Source organism: Heteronotia binoei, chromosome 17, assembly GCF_032191835.1.
Source record: "Heteronotia binoei isolate CCM8104 ecotype False Entrance Well chromosome 17, APGP_CSIRO_Hbin_v1, whole genome shotgun sequence".
Lineage (NCBI taxonomy): Eukaryota > Metazoa > Chordata > Lepidosauria > Squamata > Gekkonidae > Heteronotia > Heteronotia binoei.
The window spans coordinates 13,024,757-13,038,745 of NC_083239.1; the positions used below are offsets into that span (position 1 = coordinate 13,024,757).

The 13,989-nt window shown below is 43.0% G+C and overlaps 1 protein-coding gene across 2 annotated transcripts in view; it reads right to left on the bottom strand.

The window, feature by feature from the left end:
• Positions 1–13,989, bottom strand: part of KIAA0319L (KIAA0319 like) — a 72,759-nt gene that overhangs the window by 39,284 nt on the left and 19,486 nt on the right. The window contains exon 3 of one of the 2 annotated variants that reach the window (XM_060257581.1): positions 1,755–2,440. The exons of the other annotated variant lie outside the window; for it this stretch is intronic. Within the exon in view, the coding sequence (XP_060113564.1) occupies positions 1,755–2,440 (686 nt within the window). The remainder of the gene's footprint in view (positions 1–1,754; positions 2,441–13,989) is intronic. 2 annotated transcript variants of the gene reach the window in all.

The following is a 13,989-nucleotide window of genomic DNA, read 5'->3' on the forward strand; positions in this document are numbered from 1 at the left end:
GGCACTGGTCACCCTCATGGATGATCTCTAGAGACAGCTGGATTGGGGTGGATCAGTGGTGTTGTTGCTTTTGGATCTGACGGCAGTGTTAGACATGGTTGATTACAATCTGAGAAAGGCATTAGAGGCCATGACTAGGTGGTTACAACAGAGTCAATTGAAACTGAATCCATCAAAGATGGAAGTCCTGTGCCTGAGTGGTGCAGGTTCAGGAATTAGGCTCCTGGCCCTTGATGGGGTGCCACTGGTACCTAGGGGTGATCCTGAATACCTCACTTTCTATGAAGGCCCAAATAACTGCCATTGTCAGGTCTGCCTTCTACCATCTTAGGCAGATCAGGCAATTGGCTACTTATCTCTCTGCCCAGGATCTAGCTCCAGCGAACCAGGCAACAGTCCCTTCAAAGTTAGATTACTGTAATTTGCTCTACATGGGCTCACACTTGAACCTGACACAGAAACTCCAGCTGGTACAAAATGTGGCATTTCACCTGCCGACTGTGACACCTATGCAGGCACATATTCAGCCAGTGTTCTACCATTTGCACTGACTACCAATTGGGTACCGGATGCAATTCAAGATGCTGGTATTAATCTTTAAAGTCCTTAGCTGCCTGGGACCTGCATATCTAATGGACCACCTCAGAGAGCCTTGCGCTCCACTGATCTACTGGTTATCCCGGGCCCAAAGGACATCTGCTTAGCCTCAACCAGAGCCAGGGTATATTCTGTCCTAGTGGAACATGCTCCCTCCTGAGATCAGAGCCTTGCAGAATTTATTGCAGTTCTGCAGAGCCTGTAAAACAGAGCTGTTCTGCCAGGCATTGGTTGAGGCAGTGAACACCCACCTATTTGGCCTCCCTGCATGGAAGCTGCCCTGACTATCTGCCCTATGCGGAGTTCCATGTTACATGAGCTTGTGTGATTCCAGTTACCATCAGTCCAGCTTGAGGGGAGCTTGGGCTTGCTGTGTTTTTTGGGGTTCTTTGGCAATCTTTTAACTGTTTAATGGGTTTTAGCTGTTTTAATAATTATAAAAACTGTTTTTTAATTGTTTAATACACTTTAATGTTACCTGCCCTGAGCCTGTCTGGGAGGATAGGCTATACATGTAAGTAAGTGTAAATAAATAAATGCAAAGGCAGATCAAATGTATAGGAAGTGAAACTGGAGAGTCCACCATTAATAATAGTAGGGAGACAAAAACCAAAAAGAGATTGTCCAGCTGATCTCCCTTTCTTCTCCCCCCTATCATTGGCCAAAATAACTGCACAGCTACTGTCACCACAGAAAGAGAGAGGCACTCCCTTCACTTGATGCACAGACAAAACCACCATCTTTTTAACTGCCCCTCCTTCACTAACAAAACGTGGTTCAGTTTAGTTAGTGAAGATGGGACCGTAACTCGGTAGTAATTAAGGTGGTATTGAAACTGTTGAATGATGCATCATCAAATTCCCAGAAGCAGGTTTTCTGCTGATAAGAAGTCACACGTACCTGACCATGCAGCTGTGTCATGCAGCCCACTAAATGTATTTTTGGAAACAGGGCTTATACCCCAGCTAAGCCACTTAATTACTGTGGGAGTTTGGGGCATGTTACTCTCCCCTTATCCAGTTTTCCTGTCTGCCACAGAAGACAGAGTACAACCAGTTTCTCAGAGATGTTGTGACCACACAGAAATAAGTATACTGTATATCAGAATCAGTATTACTGTTGGTATTAATGATGCTACCACTGTAGACAACACTTACCCCTCCGTCATCACTTCCAGCAAGATTGCTTGGGTTGTTCACATTATTGGCCACAGGAAGAGTTGGGCTTTGAGATTCTGAACTCCTTTGATCTTCACTGTTATGCAGTAAGACCCTATCTGGATTCACAAGGTCTCTGGGAAGGTTGGTGTCTTGCCCTGAAAACTGAGACTCCGCCAAGTCCTTACTATCCAAGGCCTGAGATGGAGAAGGAGGGCTCACAGGATTTCCACTGCTGGAGCTTACATCCCTCTTCAGATAGCTCCTTATATCATCTGCTTTGTGAACTCTCTGAGTCCGCAGCTCTTGGAAGGACCTCTGCATCCTTGTATTACTTCTTGCACTGCTCTCCCTCCAGTCCAACCATTTACGAAGTGGAGTTTTCCTCTCTGCTGCAGGATGGGAGGAGAATGCATTATCACGCTTCTTTACAAACACCAAGATGGAATCTGTAGTGTTGGTCTGTACTGCTTGACACCCAGAAGGACTGATGCAGTTCACCTGGATGCACATTTTGCTCATAAGCCAAAAAGCATCACAGTCAGGGTTCTGACAACAAGCGGCTTGACAAGAATGGACAGAGTGAAATCCATCTAGCTGCCAGAGGTGGACTCCATCCAACGACCTCAAGTGCCCCCCCACCAGAGGCCTCCTGAGCTGGCATGCTCTTCTGTTCCAGCTTGCATCTGAACAAACAGAAGTAAAACCATTAACAGTTTTTTAAAAAGCATAAATTTGCAACTCCAATAGAACAGAGACTATGGCTCCAAAGACAGAAGGTGCCTTCCATCTCAATGATAAATGTATGAACTAAATAGTGAATGTGCTGCACTTCAACGGGATAAAAAACTGCCATCCAAAGTGGGTCCTCTTACCACAAAACCACTGAGGTGCAGCAATCAGGAGTGTCAAATTAGGAACCAGGAGATCCAGGTTCAAACCTCTACTGGGCCATAGAAGCTTGCTGGGGGACCTTGCGCTAGTTGTGAGGATAAAATGGCAAACAATGTAAGACACTTTTGATTCCTAGTGTAGAGAAATAATGAAGTAAACAAATAATACCTAATGGAAGGTCCAGCTCTGTAACAGAATCAGCTGGGTTCTACCCAGAAAGCAAACTCAGATCAAGAAATGAGAAAGAGTCATCCCATGGATCCTTGTCCAACTCTAAGACAGCTAGTGCATATGTTATACCACCTTGTCAGGATAAAACTGGGTTGGCTGAAGAATGGCATGAAACCACTCTCCTGTCCTCTGCAGGAGTTTCAACAAGTCTCCTGCGCTGACTTATTTCATCCTCACCTGAAGACCACAACAAGGGTGGCATGATGTCATTATTACAGCAATTGCCAGGGGAGGGCTATTTTATATCAGGCTTATGGGCCTTAAGACAGGGGAGGAAGCAACACCAATAGCAGCCGGCTGAGCAATGCTGTCCCAGCTCTCATTCTGCAGGTGGAAATCATGCCAATTCTACTCATGGGAGAGGCCGTTATGAATACTAGCAAAAAGAACCCACGGTTCATTTATTTCCCAAGTGCCGTGGTTTGCCAAGCTGCCACATCACAAGAAGTTCAAGGAGAGATTTACCACAGTGGGGTACAAATATTTCAAAAGATGAACATGGAGACTTAGAATCCTTGAAATGAGGTGTGCCCCTTCTTTTTTGTTACAGACACAGCGCCACCTCACCCCCACGTGCCCATGCCTCTGTTCTGCTTTTACTAAGCAATAATGATGCTTCATCCTCCTCTGCTCTGAAGACACTTAAAGACTATACTCGAAGAATATTACACTGTGAAATGCTTGCAGCAGGAATTACCACCACTGATAATGCTCCATAATGGTACAGTTTTAATTTGGCTGTGTCTTTCCTACTGCACCTGGATCCAGTCCCTGCTGAGAAACACCCCTCCTCTCCATTTACCCACAGGTTATCAGAGAAAGAGATGGCAGCAGCTGGGTGCCTGGATCCGGACCTTGCTGAGAACACCTTAATCAAGCAGCAATTTGAACTCCATTTTAATTGGGTTTGGACTATGATCAGGAAGATCCAGATCCAGGTCCCCACTCTGCAATGGAAGCTTGCAGGGTAAACCCGGGCCTGTCGGACTCTTTCTCAGCATAACACACTTCATGGGGCTGCTGTTGTGAGCACAGAAGAGAGGATGGGAGAGTGGTGGTGCTAATCATGTTGGGTCCCAATTTGGGGAGGAAAGCAAGATACAAATATCTAAGTAAATAAATGTAAGCACTTTTGAGTCCTGTTAGTCATTTCAGGAGCCCAACCTTGACTCAGAACCAGGGTATGGGGCAGTGAAAAATTGAACAGGAACTGGGTAAAAAATGGTTTCTTTAAGAGGAAGTTTTTCCTGGTGGACAACAGCTATAAAAAAGTACATTTACTCCCAGAAAACTGCCTCAAGAAAAACAGATCTCCCAAGCCTCAAGGGAAGAGCTCCACTGCTGAGCCAGGTTTTCTGTGCTTCCTGGTCCTTTTCTGTTGCTCAACAGACTTTTTACAGTTCCACAGGGAGCTCTTCCACCAAGCCTTTGACTGTTAAATCAGATACCATTGTCTTGAATGAACAGAATGGAGTCACCATGAAGCTCAGACCTTCTACTTTATCTGCAAGACTGTTTAAATAATATGAAGAAAGTCAGCTGCACTTTGCCATCTTGGACTTAGCACCGTTAATGTTGACGTAGTAATTATTTTGTTGGTTTTATTGTTTTTATTATCTCAGATGATCTGTAAGCTGCTCTGAGCTCACTTAGGTGGGGAGAGCGGGATATAAACTGAATAAATAAAAAGTCTCCTATCCCAACCCAACCTGGTCAGTTTCCTCTCAAACACTATCCAGCTTCAGTGCTACTGAGGGTTCAAATACTAGATATGCCTGACCCATGTTGGATCACTGGCACACAACTGGAATCACAGTCAGACATAAATCAGGGGAACTCACCTTCAACAGTGCTTTTTCACTCAAAGCCGCAAGGGAGCCCTGTGGTACCCCTCCTTCTTTTGCCAGAGAAAACTGTAGTGGTGGCGGCACTTTTTTATCCCTTTCCTCTGGCTCCACGTGTCCTTGCACTGGCAGAAATAGGGTGAGAGGAAAACTGGAAGCTCCTTCTCCCCCCTTGTACCACTGAGCAAACAAGTGCTGTTTAAGGTAAGTTACTCTGATAGACAGATGTTTGAATGCAAGTCCAGTTGTGCACTTGTGACCCAATGTGTCAGGAGTAGTGTGTATTTGAGCTTTAAGAAAAGCTTGCACAAGAGTTAACTGTTCAGACTGGAAGTTAAGATAAGCACTTAAGCTCAGCTACCTGATGTAAATGATCATGGAAATTTTTTTTCAAGCAAAGCAGAACAAAACATACAAAAAGGGCTGACATATTGCAATTTTTTTTTGTTCTCTAGATACTAAAAAAAAACTCATAATGATTCTAGCGACTGTACATTCTGACCAGGCCAAAGAATGGGGGACATCTGGATCAAATTGGTGAGCAGTGATGGAGACAAAATCTCGACTGTCCAGAGGAGATTTTTTTAAAAATAATTCTCAGCTTTTCTGGATCAGGCAATCGTTACACAAGTTAAATACCAGAACATAAGAACATAAGATAAGCCATGTTAGATCAGGCCAATGGCCCATCCAGTCCAACAGTCTGTGTCACACAGTGGCAAAAAATTTTACATACACACACACACACACACACACACACTGTGGCTATTAGCCACTGATGGACCTCTGCTCCATATTTTTATCTAACCCTCTCTTGAAGCTGGCTATGCTTGTGGCCGCCACTATCTCCTGTGGCAGTGAATTCCACATGTTAATCACCCTTTGGGTGAAGAAGTACTTCCTTTTATCCATTTTAACCTGTCTGCTCAGCAATTTCATCGAATGCCCACAAGTTCTTGTATTGTGAGAAAGGGAGAAAAGTACTTCTTTCTCTACTTTCTCGATCCCATGCATTATCTTGTAAACCTCTATCATGTCACCCTGCAGTCGATGTTTCTCCAAGCTAAAGAGTCCCAAGCGTTTCAACCTTTCTTCATAGGGAAAGTGTTCCAGCCCTTTAATCATTCTAGTTGCCCTTTTCTGGACTTTCTCCAATGCTATAATATCCTTTTTGAGGTGCAGCGACCAGAACTGCACACAGTACTCCAAATGAGACCGCACCATCGATTTATACAGGGGCATTATGATACTGGCTGATTTGTTTTCAATTCCCTTCCTAATAATTCCCAGCATGGCGTTGGCCTTTTTTTTATTGCAAACGCACACTGTCTTGACATTTTCAGTGAGTTATCTACCACGACCCCAAGATCTCTCTCTTGGTCAGTCTCTGCCAGTTCACACCCCACCAACTTGTATTTGTAGCTGGGATTTTTGGCCCCAATGTGCATTACTTTGCACTTGGCCACACTGAACCGCATCTGCCACGTTGACGCCCACTCACCCAGCCTCAACAGATCCAACAGAAGATGTATGGAAGGACAATTTCTAAATGTTTTACCCTCATGAAGGCACTGGTCTCCTTAATGGGGCAGCTACTTCCTTTAGGAAAAGTTACACCTTCTGTCTATTGAGTTTACAGGTTTCCCACAGCATACAACTGGACCTGAAGCGAAGGAGCATCAAGGAGGGATTCAGCCGTCACTGCACTCTGGCCAAGGAAGGGAGCTAAGCAGTTAAACCATCTAAGTCAACCGGCTTAAACAGCATAAAAACGTCTTGAACAAATCAGACCATGACAGTATCTTCCAGGTCAGCTTTGTTCTCTTGCTTGGACTTCAAAGGGGACTCTGCAGAGGCACCTTGATGAGAACTGAAAAAGGGGTGGGTGGGTCTCAGTCACAGCTAACTACCCTGAAAAGCTTAAGCCAGCAAATGACTCTGGCTATGGGAGGGAGAGGGCACTAGTTTCTGTCTTGGGTTTTAACAGCTCCAAGATCAGGCAGCATTCCCCAAGAAGAATGGATGTTAGAAACTGTTGTTTTCTACTACAGCTACCACCCACTACAAAGTCTGCTAGAGCAATCACAAGATTTCCTACCCTTTTGGATCAAACCTCTTGGTTTGTGGGGGGAGTCTTAACACAACAAGGCACCTGCCCCACAAGCTTGCTAATCAAATTTCAGCCTGAAGCACATTTTAATGACTAACTTTTAAAAAGGAGGTTTTTGAATGGAAACAGCAGAGAGAAAACACGTAGAACCATGAGTAATGACCTGCTTGTAACACTGCCATCTGTTCAGGCCTGAAGAGCCTGGAACTACACAACAGCAATTACAAAACTACATACATTGCTCTCTTCTCCCTTGATACTGGAGTACATTATTGGCTCAGATTCAACCCTAACTATTAGTCATGCAAAATGTGCAAATGCACGCCTCCTCCAAGAGACTTTGCTTAATGAAAGCGTTCTTCATAGCACTCCAAGAACCTGAACTACCTTTTAAAAAGCCAAAGTTAAATAACCAAACTTCACAGATCAGAATCCACGAGCACATAAAAGTTGTTTCCCTAAACGCATAGGAGGGATACTGTTCCGAGTTCCTCTTCAAGTGGCAGCCCCTTGTGTCTAATTGAATGCTGTTTTAATATCCTTCAGCCTTCAAGGGTACAGGTTTTAAGAGGCACAAGAACTGCCACTAGAAGATGGTGTCTGAAAAGCCTGCAGTCCCACACAATCCAGCAAGTCCCAGAAAATTAACACACATTTATTTATTTGCTTCATTTAAATTCTGCCATTCTCTCCAGTGGAGACCCAAAGCAGCTTACAATGTTGTTCTTGCCTCGCTTTATCCTTGAAACAACCCTATAAGGTCTGTTAGGCTGAGAGCCTGTGACAGGTACAGGCTCACCCAACAAGCTTCCATCGCAGAGCAACAATTCAAACTCAGCTGTTCCAAATCCTAGTCTGCCGCTCTAACCATTACATCACACTGACTCTATCACATAGTGCACCATTTATTAAACATCGCCCTCAATGTTATTAAAAACTAAAACTGGAAAAAAATTGAAGAACAAGGTATGCTAGGCAAGAATGATAATTACTTCTACAAAGAGAAATCTGAGGGTGTCAATAAGCACATGAGTAGGGGTAATCAGGTTAAACATTATACAAATGAAAGACTGAAGACAACTCTTGTTAAAAGTCCCTTTCCACAGTTCCTAAGAAAATCCAGGTATTTCCTGAAGTAATAGTAACTAGAAGAAATGAATAGGAATAAATTGTTTTCACAATGAAGGCAAAACAATGACCCCCTCCCCCCCCCCAACTCCAAGATCCTTATTGTTCTCATTTATGCAGCTTACTAAAAATGACCTGGAATCAGCTTTCCTCTAATTCCTGGATGAGACCAAAAACAAGGGAAATCTGTCTCAAGCTTCCCTGGTTTGCAAACCTCCCAAGGGAATCCAGCTGACCCTTCATCTAATCCAGTAAAACAACATCAAGATAAAAGCTACAAATTGCTTTATGAAAGCCTTGTGAGTTTTCCCACTGGAAATCCCACTGGGAGATCTTCTAGCTATCTGAACTTCTTTTTGTTCTGTTTTCTTTTAAACTTGCCTCAAACAGAATAGTTATAACTGCCAAGTGTTGAATGAGGATAAAAATAGTCAGAGGAAGAAATGTGGAATCAATCGAATTACAAGAGAAAAATCACCCCATAGTATTCCAGTCCCAAAAGTTTATTGTAGGTTTATTCTATAAAGAAAACAAATTCTGAAGTCTCCAGGGACCTTTTAAAAAAAGGGGGGAAAAGCACATCACACAATTGCTGGGGCCAACAGATTTGATTTTAACATAATCCTTACCAATCTCTGTACCAATAGATTCAATTCATAAATTCAATGTCACAAGGTTTAGGGAGCTCTAGGACAAATAACCTGCCTATGAGATGGGACAGAGAAGGCCTCTGGAAGATTTCTATGTAAACCATGTTTCTTGAGATTAGAACACCTTTACTTATTTACCTTAAATTTCTATCCCGCCCTCTCCGCAAGCGGCCTCAGGGCGGCTAATGGTCACTTCCGACATTTACATTTATAGTTTAAAACCAATAAAATACAATTTCAATTAAAACATTCTAAAAAAACATTCTATGGTGCTTTAGAGAAAGCTCCCAGACTTGTTCAGGATGCTGAGCTGTTCTGAAGAAAGATTATTAACTCAATGACAGAGGATGCAATAAGTTGTTTAAAACTACAGGCAAAAATTGCAAGAACATAAAATGATCAAGCGGTCTTTGTACATCTCAAAAGACTGCCCCCCCCAAAAAAAACTTTCTTTGACTGTAACACTTTCACTTCTGAGGATTTTATGGTGTGGAGTTAGATCCCTTGATTCATTTAAATCAATGGGCTTTGAGTTGCCCTGTTTAATAAAGCATGGGTACTTTACTCAAGATCTGATTCCTGTTAAGCTTTAATTTTGTGGTTGGGCACTACATACACTCCCTTGCTCCCATTTTGTGTTCTGTCCTTCCTTCCCTTTCATTCTCTTTAATACTCCATGCCTTTCTCAGTCTATTTATTTTAACTGAGTCAGTCCTATCAGTTACAGTGCAGCCATCTTCCTTGTACCCATATCTGGATGTGGAAGTAACTAAACTGGCACAGTTACAGGCTGAGAGACTTCACTCTCATTTCAGGGGGAAGAACACACGAGCCCAACAATAAATCAGGTTCATGCTCATCTCAAACACACAGATTTGTTTCCGAGATGCAAATAAAACTTACATGTATGAACTGGAATGTTCCTGGTTCCTACCAGCCAACTCACTAAGCAAACCACTATCCCATAAGCAAACCCACTATCCCTCAAATTCAGCCCTCATTCTCAACACAGGGATAATACTATGAAGAGTGCCTTATCAGGGATGCCAGACTCATTTGTTATGAGGACAGGACCTGACATAAATGAGACCTTGTGACCATGTGTATCATAAAATGTAATGCCAGGTAGCAGAGTATAGCAGCGCCCGCCTCACGGCCTCACTGGATCTCTTTATTTCAGTCTCTTCGGGGTATTTTACTTGTTTATTTGATGGGACCACAGCAGCTTTGTTTGTTCTTCCCACAAAATATAGGCTCTTGAGAACTTTAACTTAAACCACAGATTTATTGTAACACAAAGTCTTAACTTGGGGATATGGGAGATATTTACACAGGTTAATACGTTGCTCAGTTGTTTCAGGCTTTACAATCACTTTGTCTTTTCTTGAGGCTCTCACAGTTACACAGTTCACAGTTTTCCTGTAACTCACTCTCCACCTCTAGCCAAGGTCTGGCCTCTTGGGAATGATGTGCCAAGTCTCACCCCTCGACTGGAGTCTCTCCTCTCAGCCCTCTTGGTGTCTCAGACCCACATCCACTCCCTCAACCACCTCACTAGATCTTCAGAGTCGTCTACAGGTGTTTGTGACCGTTCAGGTCTTAACTGACTCACACACACACAGCCCTCTTGGCTGGTTTTGTCGAGCTTGCAGTCTCTGGAAGACTTCCCCGTCTCCGTCTCAAGCTCCTTCACAGGATCAGCTGCCCTCTCAGCCCTTCTGGCAGGCTCGAACTGACCCTCTCAGTCTCTGTCAGGTCCCCACTGACAGACTTCTCTGACAGGCACCTTCTCTGTCGGAAGCCAACTTGACTGACTGCCTCAGCAGTTTTTCCTTCTCCCACCTTCTTTTCCCTCCCTGAGAGCTCTGAGCACTTTGCCCCCACCCTCAGGTCACCTGACGCAGCCCTGTGCGTCTTCAGTTTATGGTTAACCCATTGCTTTCCGTCACACAGAGATATAAACTTTATAAAGGGCACAGACAAAGATAATTAAAGATTTTTTTACTTAAAATCAAACATGCTTAAAATATTACCACACTTGTAATATTTTGTTTAACATCTCTGATAACTGGCACCTCTTGCTCTAAATTATTACATCAAAATCTGGAGACAATGTCTGTGCTGTAGTAATATTGAGTATGTTGTTCAGGTGTGTATCTGTAAGCTGCAAATCTACTTTTGATTTGACATTAATTACAGAAATCTATTATCAATGCTCTGTGCCCTAGCACCCAGGGAAAACATTACATGTCTAGGCATTGTGAGCTTTTGTATATAAGTTGCTTTCTGTGCTGGTCAAGAACATGTGAAGGCACCATGACACAGACTGAGGGTTATATGTTTATCTACAAAATCCCCAACCTACAAAGGAAATGAATTAAGCCTAACTGGCTTGTTGTTATTCATCATCTAAATAGTTTACATTGCTTTCTTGAGAAAGACTGGACCATGCGGGCATGAATACAGTGCAAAAAAAAATAGTTCACATTGCTTTCCTACTGAGAAAGACTGGGTCACAAGGGCATGAATACAGTGAAAAGGGAGAGGGAACCAAGCTGCACCCAGGAGAGCTCTGGCAATATGAGCTTAACAAAACATACACAAACAGCAGCAAGGCAAAAAGCTCTTACCTTTAATAAAAATTGTTGGTCTTATAGGTGCTTTTTGTATTTCTCCCATGCGATTGAGGCAGCCAAGCAAAGCATCTGCTCACTCTTTCCCTCTTCCCAAAGGGAGGAGGAGGAGGGAGGAGGAACCTCAGCCAATGGAGGACCATGGCACAGAGCCCTTCCTTACATCATTAATTTAAGAAATTACTGAGAAAATCTAGGTGAACAAATTTGAAGATTCTAAGACTAGGATCTGGGAGACCCAGGTTCAGATCCCTGTTCTACTGTGTAAACTTGGGCCAGTTATGTGCTCTCAGCCTACCTTACCTCACAGGGTTGTTGTGAGGATAAAAATGGACAAGAGGAGAACAATGCAAACTGCTTTGGGTCCCCACTTTGGAGAAAGGCAGGGCAAACATGAAATAATTAATTTTTTTGTTTAAAATTATGTTATCTTCCTACAAAAGAGTGCAGTATTAACTCAATGGTTGCTGCTACTGAACCCATTAGTTCACTGAGCACTTGACATCTTTGTGAGGTGGACGTTTGAAGAACTAAATCCCATGGGAGGGGGAACTAGGTGTTGGGCAAGGGACATCATAATATGCTCCACACAGCAGTTTTATGTTACACATTGGTCTACATTGGGGCCTGGCTACTCCACATTCTGCTGTGAGACGGAAAAGCTCCTAGGTACTGTCTGCAAATACTTAGAGAAAGGACAGGTGCTAATAAAACTACTTGGTGATGTCAGTCAAAGCCAGAGTTTCCATGATACTTTCAATGTGCTATGGAAAATATACTGGCAGCTCTAAAGAAAAAAAAAACATTTAATGGTGTTTTGATGGCTCTTATGAAGCATGAAGTTAACAGCTGAGGCTCCCTTCCCCAAAAAAAGAAAGTTCACCTAAAAGGTGGCAATAAACACGCTTTTCAAATGAAAAGGGGCCCAGAGCCAACTTTCAGAGGTTTATTTCATCAGAACTCAAGAGCACCCAGATGGGTTCCTCCAGCAGATGTATTTAAAAAAACAACAACAGTAAATTTAATTGAAAGCAAATCACAGCTTAGAATCTAACAGAATTTGGTACTGGTCTTTCAGGCTGATTAATTTGCTGGGCATCATAAAAACATGGCATAATTAAACAGGTGACACAATGTACTTGCCAATCTTAGGAAGGGAGAGAATTTAATTCTTGAGAACTAGCAAAGATTATATATATATATATATATATATATATATATATATATATATATATATATATATATATATATATATATATATATATATAATCTTTGCTAGTTCTCAAGAATTAAATTCTCTCCCTTCCTAACGTTGGCAAGTACATTGTGTCATATAATCTTTGCTAGTTCTCAAGAATTAAATTCTCTCCCTTCCTAACGTTGGCAAGTACACTGTGTCACCTGTTTAATCATGCCATGTTTTTATGATGCCCAGCAAATTAATCAGCCTGAAACACCAGCACCAAACTGTATATATATGCCTTGCAATGTAGCTTCCATCAAAATTGCATCCCTTCCTATCACACACAGTCAGTTAAAACGTGCTTAACTCCAGTTCCTAAATTCCAGCCTAAACAAATTTCTTTTACTCTTTCCTGAAGCTGATGGAGCTTTGGCAAGCCTCCAAGAAAAACTATCTCCATCTTTATGGAACAGACAAGCAGTTTCTCTCTAGGTGGAGCTTTGGGATTTAAGGGGCTTTGGTGGAAGCATTGAAGTTATACCAGGGAGAACCAAGTGCTAGAGAGTCTCTTGGGCCTGAACTGGTACTCTCACAGCCTGTGGCTGGGACAACCTGGTGAGCCAGGATTGTGTATTCAAGCCTCAGCACCTTCTTCAGACACAGAAAAGGCATGCAACATCAGTCCTACCTGCAAGCAATGTAATGCCTCTGGACTGGTCAGAACTAGAATCGGTATTAGAAGTCTGGCTTCCTGACCCATCTGATGAAATAGCAGTATCATCTGCCTATTGTGCTCCAGTTACAGCAAAGGAACCAGGAAGTTAGAGTCATACTTCAAACCTGAGAGCTGGGTACCACTAGTCCACAACCCCAGCCTGTCCTTGACACCAATTAATGTAAGGACTCATAGGTTAATGCTCGTGTGGCAGTGGCACTGCTCCTTGATTTAGATGCAAAAAGTCAAAGTTAAAATCACAGCTAACTTATGAAGATAACTTAGTGATCGGCTAGCTGAGAATACTGAAGGCTGCCCAACAGCAGGCAGAAAACAGAAGGGGTCAGAAGTCACACATACACACTGGACAAGAGTCACCAGCTGCCTCTTTCAGATGTTATCTGTCTTCACTTATTGATTGGCTAAGGGAAATTAACTTAACAGGAAATGATCAAACACACTGAAAAGAAAAGCCAGCAGCTCCTCCGGCACTGCGGGCTTGATTCCATACAGTTTTGGCCTGATTTTAAGATGCTGGCAAGGCAAAAACACTCACCAGTGGGACTTTGCACTCATACACTCTGCTGCTTTTTAGAGGTAACAGCAGCCCAGATTAAATAAGGCCACTGGGCGAGTGCAAAGTCCAAGAGGCAAAAGCTTTTGCCTCGAGCAGTACCATGGTTAAAAAATCAAGCCTTTTTTTAGACTGTTAGAATTCTCCGGAGGCACAGCTCTGAGGTGCAGGTGTAGCTCATAGCCAGGATCTTGAGCCTGGTTCATACACACACAGAGGAGAATGAGGTGGTAGAATGGGCACAGTCACTTCAGACTGCAGGAGGAGGAGAGT